The sequence below is a fragment of the Giraffa tippelskirchi genome, chromosome 7 (assembly GCF_054371585.1).
Source record: "Giraffa tippelskirchi isolate mGirTip1 chromosome 7, T2T-mGirTip1v1.2.pri, whole genome shotgun sequence".
Taxonomy (NCBI): Eukaryota; Metazoa; Chordata; class Mammalia; order Artiodactyla; family Giraffidae; genus Giraffa; species Giraffa tippelskirchi.
In genome coordinates this window covers 42,649,199-42,661,326 of record NC_137281.1, presented here as the reverse complement: position 1 = coordinate 42,661,326, position 12,128 = coordinate 42,649,199, and the positions used below count along the sequence as shown (strand labels likewise).

At 46.8% G+C, this 12,128-nt stretch overlaps 1 protein-coding gene across 5 annotated transcripts in view; it reads right to left on the bottom strand.

The window, feature by feature from the left end:
• The window catches only part of ZNF423 (zinc finger protein 423), a 469,528-nt gene that overhangs the window by 308,061 nt on the left and 149,339 nt on the right, over positions 1 to 12,128 (bottom strand). Inside the window, exon 1 of one of the 5 annotated variants that reach the window (XM_081517246.1) lies at positions 6,998 to 7,199. The exons of the other annotated variants lie outside the window; for them this stretch is intronic. Coding sequence (XP_081373372.1) covers positions 6,998 to 7,103 — 106 coding nt within the window. The 5' untranslated portion in view covers positions 7,104 to 7,199. Of the gene's footprint in view, positions 1 to 6,997; positions 7,200 to 12,128 lie in introns of those variants that run through there. 5 annotated transcript variants of the gene reach the window in all.

The following is a 12,128-nucleotide window of genomic DNA, read 5'->3' as shown; positions in this document are numbered from 1 at the left end:
TTATCAACAAAACTATTAATATTATTATCTGTTTCTTGCCCTGACACCTGCAACTACTCCTGGAAAAAGAAAAAAATAAGAAGTTCCTGGGCAGCAACTGGACAAAGACAGATTCTGACAAAGGGGCAGAACGGGAAGCACTGTGGGGTTTCCCAAACTTTGCTAAGCAGAGGGGCTCCCTGACCTTTCCATGAGAAGGCTAATGCCTAACCTTAACTCATAAAAGAGGAAAGAGAACTAGAGGCCCAGCATCCTACTTCTCAGCCTCCATCTGGAACAGTGAGAGACTACTGATCCAATCTAACATCCTATTGGACAGATGGGGAAGCTGAGGCACAGAGAGGTGGTGCAACTAGGGCAAAGTCACACAGCAAACAGGAAACCGGGCTGGACCAGGAGCTGTCATTGCCGTTAACCTTTGGAGTGCTGGCAATGCTTGAGGCCTCCAGGGCGAGACAGATAACAGACAGGGGCGAGGAGGGCTGGTCGTGACACAACAGGAAGTAATGGGAACCGTGGCCTTCCACAGCACATGTGCCCTCATGGAAACAGGCAGTGCCAGCCGATCCCTGCTGTGCAGGAGCTAGGGCCAGGGAGGCCAGATCTTTGGATTACTCTGAACACACGCTATAAATCTGGATTGTTGTACAAACGTTTCTGAATTTTAAGTGTTACATTCTATTTCCCAACAAAGTTGAAGCCTGAGCAGCCAATAAGCAAAATACTCTGGCCATGGATATGGTCCTTGGATAACCAGATTGCAACCTCCATTCTGGTATTTCAGCACAGGAGGTCCTGGGTATGATTTTTGGCACTGAATCGAAATGACACAAGAGGTGCTTGGAGGGTATCTTCCCCTACAAATCAGTGTCACACCCAGATGGCTAAAATTCTACCATTAGCTATTCATTCCTTTGAGTCAACAGGGCTTTCCCAGGATAGTCTTCTAAAGAAGAATCCAAGTGTTTGTCTAGCCGAGGGAACTGAGCCAACATTTCAGTTCTGGAAAAATAGAAATTAATAATAATCACAACAACAAATAAAAACAATAGCAATAACGAACTGAAACTGAGCAATAACTGTGCTCAAGGCACTCTCCCCTGTACTGGGAGACACAGCTGTCTGGAAAGGTTTCTGAGAGCAAAGAAAAGCACAGGTTTATTTCAGATAAGAAGCTGCTAAGTGTGAAAGTCGCTCAGTTGTGTCCGACTCTGTGACCCCATGGACTGTAGCTCGCCAGGCTCCTCTGTCCATGGGGTTCTCCAGGCCAGCACACTGGAGTGAGTAGCCGTTTAAGGTCCCCCCAGAATATCACCCCAAGCCAAGATCAGACACTTGGTGTCTTTCCAAAAGAGAAGCATCCACCACATATGCGGTCTCAAAATAAGTCTGGCATCTTCCAGGGACAAAACTTTCAGCTGCCAAATAGCTGGGGCACAGCCGAGACTCTGGCCACCTGACGTTCTGCAGGGAAGGGGGTGTGCACAGAGTCCTGGCAGCGGGGAGGGGAGGGTAGAGGGAGGCGGGGGAAAGTTTATCTCCACACTTTTCCCTAAAATGCTGACCTTAGGTCTAGACAACAGAAAAGACGCTGCTAAAATTACTATGAAGACTTTCCCCAAAAGGTATTTGGGTACATCTGATTTTAAAACACACTTGCAGAGGTCCACTCTCTAGGCTTCCAGATGAGGACTCCAGGAGGGGCCTCCAAGATTATCAACTCAATAAAGAGACGAGGAGGCGGGAAGAGAATCTCCCAGGAGGCAGAGCAGAATTCGGAACATAGCTCCCCAATCCCAACCTGGGGTTTGGACCCCACAGCCACAGGGACCACCACCATGTGACTTAGGCTGAATGAGAAGAGCTAGGTAGAGACACGTTGGCAAGGAAGAGGATTCTCAAGCTGAGCTGTGACCTTCGAGGTAGGAGAATTGGAAAAAGGGTAGTTCAAGAGCAAGAGAAAATAAATTAAAAAGAAGACCACCAGGCCATCCCCCTATCCCAGTAGCTGTTATCTGCGCAGGAAGTTTTAATCCATCTGTCCTCTAACCCTATTAGATAAGTAAGTAGCAAAGGATGGTTATCTCCATTTTTATCAGGGTTCAGAGAGGTTAAGACAGTAATCCAAGATCACACAGCTGGCAGTACCAGGTCTTCTATCCACCTACCTCTCTAACCATAGTTCACAAACCTCCCTTCTCTGTGCTCCAACACACTGGCCATTCAAGTATGCATCAAACGTGCCAAACTTCCTTGGGGATGACAAGTTACCAATACCACTAACACCCTTCCCCATGCTCAACTCACCATCTTCACCAAGTTAATCACAGTTCACTCTCAGCTCTACCACCCCTTTCTCTGGCAAGTGTGTGAAAGTCACCAAGTCATGTCTAACTCTTTGCAACTCCATGGACGACACAGTCCATGGAATTCTCCAGCCCAGAATACTGGAGTGGGTAGCTGTTCCCTTCTCCAGGGGATCTTCTCAACCCAGGGATCGAACCCAGGTCTCCTGCATTGCAGGCAGATCCTTTACCAGCTGAGCCAACAGGGAAGCCCTTCCCTGGGAATCCTTCTATCAATTTGAAATCCAATCTCCTTATCCCTCAACATACCTTCCGCTGAGTCACACTGTAGCTTTACACCACGGTCACCGTCCCTGTACAACAAGGCCGCATAAAAGTCACCTGGAGGCATTGTTCAAACTCTGAGTCCTGGGCTCCACGCACAGAGATTTCTGATGCAGCAGCTCTGGGCTGAGGCCTGAGAGTCTGTATTTCTAACAAGTTCCCAGGAGACGTTGCTCCCAATCCTGTGCTATCCAGTCTAGCAGCCACGAGCCTACAGTGGCTATTTAAAATTAAAACTAATCAAAACTAAGTAAAATTTAAAATAGTAGTTTTTCAGTCACACTGGGCACATCTCAAGTGCTCCATAACCATACTGGCTTGTGGCTACCATATTGGACAGCACGGACCTAGAACATCCCCTGCATCACCGAAAGTTCTATAGCACAGATCCCAAAGAGCACATACTGCTGTTAACTATAGGCTCATCTGTATGAGGCTTTGATTACTGTCATCTCTTCCATAGGACAGTACATTCTATGAGGACCTGGCCTAATATTAGATGAATGGATGGATTGTTGGAAGGGGCAGGAACCCCTCCAGGGCCTAACCCCACTCTGGGGGGCAGGCTCCCATTACACTTTGCCACCCTTGATTATCCTGGTGGAGCATAAACCCTCTACTCCATCCCATCCCATGTCCCCAGATATGAGCAGCAGAAGACTGGCCCCCAGGTGCCAGATGACCACGCCTAACCAAGAGCAAAGCTGTGTCGGAAAAGAAAGTCAGCTCTTAGCGACCCTTACTATTTTGAGTTCCTGGATGCCTAGCAAACATGCGCTGACAACCTGCCTTTAATAGCCCCAGTTCTGAGTGTCTTAAAGACATTTCTTTCCAACTAAGTAACCCAAATAAATTTAGCGACTTTTTTTTTTATAAGGAGAAATAATTAAAGAACAGATGGTGTTGCTTACTTTGAAATTTTTGCTCTAAAATAGATTTTGTGTGCACCTTGGTTGGAGTTCAACTCCCCCCCCCTCAGTGTGTCAGAAAAGGAGATCAGCTCACTAATTACCTGGCTGTCTTTTCCCTACAAGATCCCAATTTAAGAATCTCGTTTCATTCTAAGAAAATTAATTCAAAATGCCAAATAATTTAAAAATGTATTAAGATTCCCCTTAGACTAGAAAGCGAAAAGGAGCTTTCATTTGTCTGCTAAAAATCACCTTGGGTAGTTGAAGAGAAGTTTAGCTCTTAAGACTTGATCCCCAGAATTGAGCTTTTGGCAAAGCTATTGGTTCCATATGTCCACAAAATGTTCCATTTAAAATATATGTGCTTTTAAATTGGTCTCTGACCATTTCTCTGCCATGGTCTCTAACCACTCCACGCATTTTCCCAACCCTTGGAGCCTTGTTCTCCTCGGAAGCTAGACTCTTTTATTTGCATTGGAGGTAACCTATTTCCAACACGCCAAAACCTGTTCACTTTCAAAGCCACTTTTGCAGATTTTATAGCCTGAAATGGAATAAAATTTAAATTTAATAAAATTTGAGACCGAACCCCCCCCCAAAAAAAATGAACTGGTTTAAAAGCCAGCTACCCAGACGTTGAAGAAAATATTCTGAGAAAGCCCCACAGGGCGGAGGGGGAGAAAACCAGACCATCGACAGCCTGCCAAATGTCATTTGGGGCTGGTTTTAGAGGAGAACCAGAGCTGGGGATGCAATGCAATTATTTAAATCCAGAAAGAAAAATGTTTGCTCCGAAATTTGGCAGCAGCTGATTGCCTCTGATTCTTCTTGTTTTCAACTGATTCCATGTATGGGTGGAGGAAGTTTCCAGCCCAGAAGGGCATACCCGACAAGGGTGTCACACCTGGCCTGGAGGTGCAGCTTGCAAGTTGAAAGGTCCGGGTATTTTTTATCGGACGAACTGAGTTTCACGCTAAAGCATAGTGAGGTATCGGACCACATTTTTCTTTAACTCACAGGTTGTAATGAGAAGGGATTTTCTCCCTTCCTTTGTTTCTCCCCTCTCTGCCTTTGTCCCCGGCTGGCAGCCCCCCTCTGCCCCTGCCGCGCTCTCTCTCTCTCCCTTCCCCTGGCTGCCGGTGTGCGGTGTGCGAAGCCCTCGTCTGGCTGTCACTCAGGCCCCTTTGTGGGCTCCACAGGCATCAGGATATTACAACCCCCCACAGCCCCAGGCCCTCTGCAGCCTCAGAGGCTGTGCTCAGAGGAGGCTGCACTCAAAGCCAGCCAGCTGGCCACGAGTTTGCTTTGACACCCACAAAAGGGCACTGGAGGGTGCGCCAAGTGTCCTCGGATGGTTCTCTTGCTACCCTAGAGGTGGTCCCATGGGGTAAACCCATCAGCATCACATCTCCCTGGCTGGCCAGCTGATAAATTATCCCAACAAGAGTGTGGGCAGAAACCCTGTGGTTTGGGGGTCAGCACTCGATACACAAGAATCGTGGGTGCATTTAGGCTGAAATTGACTCGTTAGCCTAAGACTCTCCTGCAGGAATTTTTGAAGACAAGTTTGTTCAGGCCAAGAGGCTGTTGCTGTCTCATCTTCTCTCCTGCAAAGGCATGGCCCCTTGCTAGGCCCCTCGTCGGTCAGGAGGGATGAGACCCACATTGTTACTGAGCACAGCTTTTCTGGCACCTTTCATCTCCCTGCTTCCTCTGCCCCTATCCCTCAGCCCACAGCTCTCCTCTGCTCTCCTTTTTTCTCAGTTATCCATCTTTCCATCACTTATCCTCATCTTTCATCATTTATGGGGTTGGAGCCCTCCTTCTCAAGGAAGTCTGCCTGGGAGAATAACAGCAGGGTTGCTCACTGCAGGCTAGTAAGTCTGTTCCATTGCACAGCCTCCTCAAAGCAACCTTCTGAGATAATATACTACTGCTACCCCCATTTAGCAGATGAGAAAACTGAGGCTCAGACTGGTGAAATGACTTGCCCGGCTAGTCAGATGCAAAGCCAGGGTTTAACTGCTTTTTCCAGGAATGTGAATGGAATCTCCATCTCTCTAGATGGCTGACACTGCGGACCCTCTGCCAGCAAGGCCTTGCCCTGGGGTGTGGCCCAGAAGAGGGGATCAGCCTCACTGAGTCATCCCCACGCTCTCCCCAGGCCACCCTGGTGACTAATGACTCGGCAAAGCAGAGAGGCCCGGTGGGGGACAAGGCCTGTGATCGACCTTGAACTTAAAAGGCTCAAAGCTCGGACCAGCACCGTTAATGGGCTGGGAGTAACCTGAGCCAGCCCTTGGATGGAAGCTCTGGGCACTAGGGCTGGCTGGCCTGCCGGCGGCTGGCAGCACCACCTGAATAAGAGCCTCACTTCTCCATTTCACCGGGCCTCTGTTCAGCGCAACCTTTTCTCAGACAACAAAGCAGCTCCCATTTATCAAGCGCTGACTGAGTGCCAGCACTCTGCCAAGCACTTTACACACATTATCTTGTTTAATCTTCACTACTGTGCAGAAAAACCATGTTAATGCGGCCTTCGAGGCAAGGAAACTGAGGCCAGGAAGGACAAGGGCACACGGCTAGTGAGCCCTGAGCTGGCATCTGAAAAGGACTCCGTTCTTAGCCGCGGTCCCATGCTCCCTCTAGAAGGAGATCACGGTTGATTCTGTCTTCTTCCCTTCATTTTAATAGATTTTCGCGCACACTGCATCAAGTCAATGGGAAACAAAGTTGCAACGTGATAAGAAAAGAAAAGGGGGAGGAAAAAAAGGTCTGGAAGAAGGTTAATATCACTTTCTCTGACCAGAACACTTCACACACATACAAGCACATGTGCATACACACACACACACACACACACACACAATAGCCTTAATCTGCTGTTTGGGATTTCACGATTGTTAAAAATCTCAAAGGTTCATTTTGGTCTTCTAGGGCATAGATCATCAGTTTCATATTGGACAAATGGACCCAGACACAGGGCTTCTCCGGTGGCTCAGCGGTAAAGAATCCGCCTGGCAAAGCAGGAGAGGCAGGTAATGCAGGTTCGATCCCTGGGTCGGGAAGATCCCCTGGAGGAGGGCATGGCAACCCGCTCCAGTATTCTTGCTTGGAGAATCCCATGGAGAGAGGAGTCTGGTGGACTGCAGTTCACAGGGCTGCAAAGAGACTGAAGCAAAGGAGCACGCATGCACATACCCAGACACAAATTCTTTCCTATCATGTGTGTAAGCTACCCAAGAGGCTTCTGAGCCCACAGCAAGGTACCATAGGCCCCGACCCAACACTATACAGGCTTCGGCACGTGTTTCTAGCATTGGTCCTGGAGGTGGGGACTAGAGCTCCTCTTTCCCAGGACCCTGCACCTCCCAGGAGTTGGGGACCACGCCCACTGTCACTCAGCTTACAGGTGGCAGAGTCAGGTTCCCAGCCTGCTTTCAAAGCGCTTCTAACCTGCTTCCAATGTCCACTCCTTCAATCCTAAAGGACAGAGGCTGCAAGGTGGTCCTGGAAGCATCTGCAGAGATGTCCACCCAGCCCTCGAGTGATGGGAGCGCATCACTGAAGTCCGCAGCCCTGGTCAGATCTCCAGGAGGCAGGAGCACCGGATGCAGGGGGAAACCTGGGAGGCTCACATCCCCTCCTCCAAACCCTTCTAGTCATCTGACCTTACTTTTCCTACAGAACAGGAGGAGCTTGTCTGGGTCTCCTCCACAGAAGGAAACCTGACCCCTTGCTGTCTCTCCCTGGACCCAATCTCTCCAGCAGACGCTGAGTCGCCTAGAAAAGGACTGTGCTCTAGGTGACCAGTGCAGAGGCCATGAAACTCGCCAGGCAGGCACCCTCACCCACCAGCAGCCGCCCTCCTCGCCCATGGGAAAGAACTCATGGGCGGGTTTTTAAGGCTCGAAATAAAGTTTAAATATTACGTGGAAATTACTGAACAAATCAAATCACTGTTAAGTGGATGTCATGGGCTTCCTCTAGACAATACGTTTAATGAAGATTATTGTCCTCCTGGTTATAGTTTTAGATTTGCATTTTATTATCAGAGAACCACTTATGCATTACTCCAGGATTTTCATTAGGTAAATAAATTTTTATGTGGATTTCATTATATTCCCTTGGCTGAAATCCTGATCACTTAACAGCAAGAATGCTGCTCCAACATCCTGTGTGTCAATCAGGATGTAACTGTTTCCTCTGGTTGTTGAAAGCACTTTTTAAAAAATCTGGTGTTGATGGCAAGAGGAAAAGGGAGAGGGTCAGAACTCAGGGTAGAGTCTGTGTCCAAGTTATTTCACTGAAACATACACACAACTAAAGAGGAATTTTCTGTTTAAAGAGATATGTATATGTATCAAGATATGTATATGATATATACAAATTTCACATTAAAATGTCTTACACATTATATATATATACATATATATATTTCATACACAATTGTTTTCTGGTGTCCACGCTGTTTTTTCTGTTTCTCCACCCTGCTTGGGCCTCTCCAACATGAACTGATGCTATAGCCCTGAGACTAACAGTACTGAGGTATAGGTCAGTCTTGGAGAAAGAAAGTTGAAAGAGACAAGCTTGGGAGGATGCAGGAAGGAAGACGGTGGGGGTAGACATTCCTGGAACCTCAGCCATCAGCAGGAAAAAAAATCTTTTCTAAGAAGTCTAAGATGAAGCAATTAAGCTAATTGGAATCTAGATTGTACCGGGTGCCTCCGGAAACTTGAGACCAGGGGAATCTCCTTGCTGGGAAAAAAAAAAAAAAAATCACACCAGGATATGAATGAATGAGGGAGTGAATGAATGAAGCAGCTACAAACTGACCCTCAAATCCAAGTCTAATTCACTCAGCCCCTGAGACACAGAGGGCTACAGGTATCCCTCTTCTAAGGCCCGACAGGGTTTTAGAAGAATTCGCTAGTAATAAAAGCTCTGCTTATTAAAAAGGGCTGCCACATGCCAAGGACTGGGCTGAACTGATATGCGTGAAGGCATCCACCTCTGATCCACCCAGTCCACAGGACCGAGAGAGAACCTTCTAAGACGCCTCTCCTGAGAGTACAGCAGAGAGGCAAACACCTCGACATGGCCCAGGGAAGAAGGGCAGCGGGGGCCACATGGTAAGCCTGGGGGTGGGGGGTGGTGAGTCAGGATGCTCCGAATGCCTTCACGTGGTTTTTCATGTAGATGGCCCTGTGGCGCCTGGAACCCTAACTCCTGCCCAGAATTGGGATTCAAATGTCGAGGTCCCATTATCAGCTCTGATTATCTGTGTGATTTGGGGAAAGTCAATAACCTCCCTGATCCTCAGTTTCTTATCAATAATAATAATGATACCAACTTCATAGAGGTTATTTCAAGATTACAAGAAAATTGACACAGACTGAAAGAAAAGATTTGTAAATGATCGTGCATGTTCAGTCGCTTCAGTTGTATCCAAGTCTTTGAGACTCCATGGACTGTAGCCCGCCAGGTTCCTCTGCCCATGGGGTTTTCCAAGCAAGAATACTAGAGAGGGTTGCCGTTCCCTTCTCCAGGGGATCTTCCCGACCCAGGGATCAAACCCCAGTCTCTTGCAATGCAGGTAGATTCTTTACCGTCTGAGTTACCATGGAGGCCCTTGTAAATCATGCATCCAGGATATATGAAAAACACCAAAATTGCGACAACAAAAAAACAAACAATCTGATTCAAAAATAAATAAAAAACTTCAATAGACGTTTCTTCAAAGAAGACCTACAAATGGTCAATAGTACATGAAAAGATGTTCAACATCACTAATCATTAGGGAAATGCACATCAAAGCTACAAAGAGACACCGCCTCATACAATAGGATGGCTACTATCAAAAAAAGTTAGAAAAGACAACAGAAAATAACAAGTGTCAAGGATGTGAAGAAAATGGAACTCTTGCCCATTGTTGGTGCAAATATAAAATGGTGTAGCCACTACAGAAAATAGTGCGGTCATACCTCAAAAAATTAAAAGTAGAATTACCATATAATTCAGCAGTTTTATTTCTGGGTATATAGTCAAAAGAACTGAAACAGGGTGCTAAACAGATGCACACACACCCATGTTTATAGTAGCGCTGTTCACAACGGCCAAGAGATGGAAATAACCTAGTGTGTACTGACAGATGAATGGGTAAACAAAATACAGTGTACCTATTCAGTGGATGCTACATCACGAATGAACCATGAGGACATTGTGCTAAAGACAAACACTGTATAATTCCATTTTTTTCTTTTTTTTCTGGCCAAGCCATACGGCCTGTGGGACCCTCAGCCGGGGATGGAACCCTCACCCCCTGCAGTGGATGCAGGCAGCCTTAACCACACGACCACCAGGGCAGTCGCCAGTATGATTCCATTTTTCTATGAGGTACTGAGAGTAGTCAAATTCATAGAGGCGGAGATGAAAATGGTAGTTACCAGGGGCTGGAGGAAGAGGCAAGTGGGGAGTTACTGTTTAATGTGTTGAGAACTTCAGTTTTACAAGATGAAAAATTATGGAGGTGGGTAGTGGAGAAGGCTGCACAACAACATGAACACACATAATACCCTGAACTGTGCGCTCAAAAATGATTTAAAGAGCAAGTTTTATGTTCTGTTTGTTTTTTCTTTGTGTGTGTGTGTGTGTTTTACCCACAGTAAAACATTGGCAAAAATAAGAGAACTGAGTGAGAACTACTTATGTCTAGCACCTAGGACCTAGTAAGGACTCAAAAAAAAGTTCACTCTTACCACTGAATGTTTGTGTCTACACAAAACCATCAGCCCTCCAGAGGCTTCCTTTGCAACCATTTTTTCAGCTGTCGAAAACCACCTAAAAAACTACCTGGACTCCAACATCAAGTTTTTTAAGGGCACAAAAAAAAACTCCTCAATCTTCCATCTCAAAATAGTCACCTGTGATACTAAGCAGGGGCTTGACTGAGCATTTCTCAACAACCTTCGCAACGGCTGGGAGGAAAGAAGCTAAAGGAGATGATAAAATGAGAAGGCATGAAAGGAGCATCCCAGACATGAAACAGTGACCCTCTGCAAAGGGATGTTTGGGGGCATTTTATTTTATTTTCTGTATTTTTGTGTATTACTTGCACCATCTGCGATAGAGCAAGTGTGGCAAAATGTTAAAGTCTTTTTCATCTTATGAAGTAAAGGAAAAGCAGTTCAGAAGTATCTTCTTCTGGGACTTCCCTGGAATGGTCCAATGGTTAAGACTCTGATGTCCAATGCAGGGGGCACAGGTTCGATCCCTGGTCCGGGAACTAAGATTGCACATGCCAAGAGGTGCAGCCAAAATTTTTTTTTCAAGTGTCTTCTTGCATATACTGAAAGACTAGATTACATTTCCCTGCCCCTCAATCAGCTGTCTGACATCATCTCCATCACATGCTCAGCCTCAGGCATCCGGGCCTTCTCACCTTTCTCAGACACCCAAGCACTCTTCTGCACAGGGCCTTTGCACATGCTGTTCCCACTACCTGGAAAGTCTGCACCTCCTTCATGTCTTCACTCACAGTCACCTACTCAGGGAGGCAGGCCTTCCTTGACTCAACCTAAAACCACACCCACCAAGTCAGGCTCCCAGCCCTCTCCCCCTTCACTCTCTCCCTGAGCCCTGATCACACACACCACACAATGGGTGCTCACTTATCATGTTCACTAGCCCCCTGCCACCACCAATAACCAGACACAAGCTCCAGGAGGGCACAGATGTTGACATTTTATCGGCTGTCACACCCAGAGCCCTACTGTGGCACTGTCAGTTGCTCAGCAATAATCGACTGGAGGAGTGAATGAAAGAAGGAATGAATGGAGGTTGACTTTAAATCATCCCTACCCACTTATTAAAGCAGCCCCAAGACTCTCTTTTGCCCACACTTTCTTAATAACCCAAGCACAAACTACCAAAAGAGCTTGACTCTTCTCTGATTCAGACTTTTCACTAATTCAGAGTGGCCTCCTGCCCACAGACTTTAACAAGAGCACCACGAGATGGCCCATCTCCAGGGTCCTGACCCCACATTCCAAGTCCGGGGCATTTTTCTTGAAGAGCATTTATCACTCAATCAAGCCACCCACCCTGCCAACACTGCTGAACACCACTTACAAGAGGCTCGGCCATCCCTGCTTCAAATCTCACTTGTCCTCAAATATCTCCTGTTTATCTTGGGAACGGCCTACATGAATAGTCCGTTTGTTGGAAGAACATAATATTTTCCTTGGCTTTTAGGCAACAGTCTGGCAAATGAGCTTTCCCTGTGTAACTTTCTGATGGCTTTATGCGAGCAGTTAATTAGAATTATACAGACATGTTTATAGAAGTTTAAATGAAGCATAGTTCGAGTTTGTGAAAATACATATAATTACTCACACCGACACTTCCCACTGAAAAAGAAAAGGCAACATAAGCAAGATCCCTAAAAGCAACAGCAGGCGCTAGGAAAGCCTCCGCCGTCTTCAATGGCTCCACTTCGGGGGCCTCAGGGAGACCAAGCCCCGGCAGGGAACTTGCAGCCCCACCACCTAACACTTTGCTCATTAGGCTCCAACTGCAGCCAACGCAT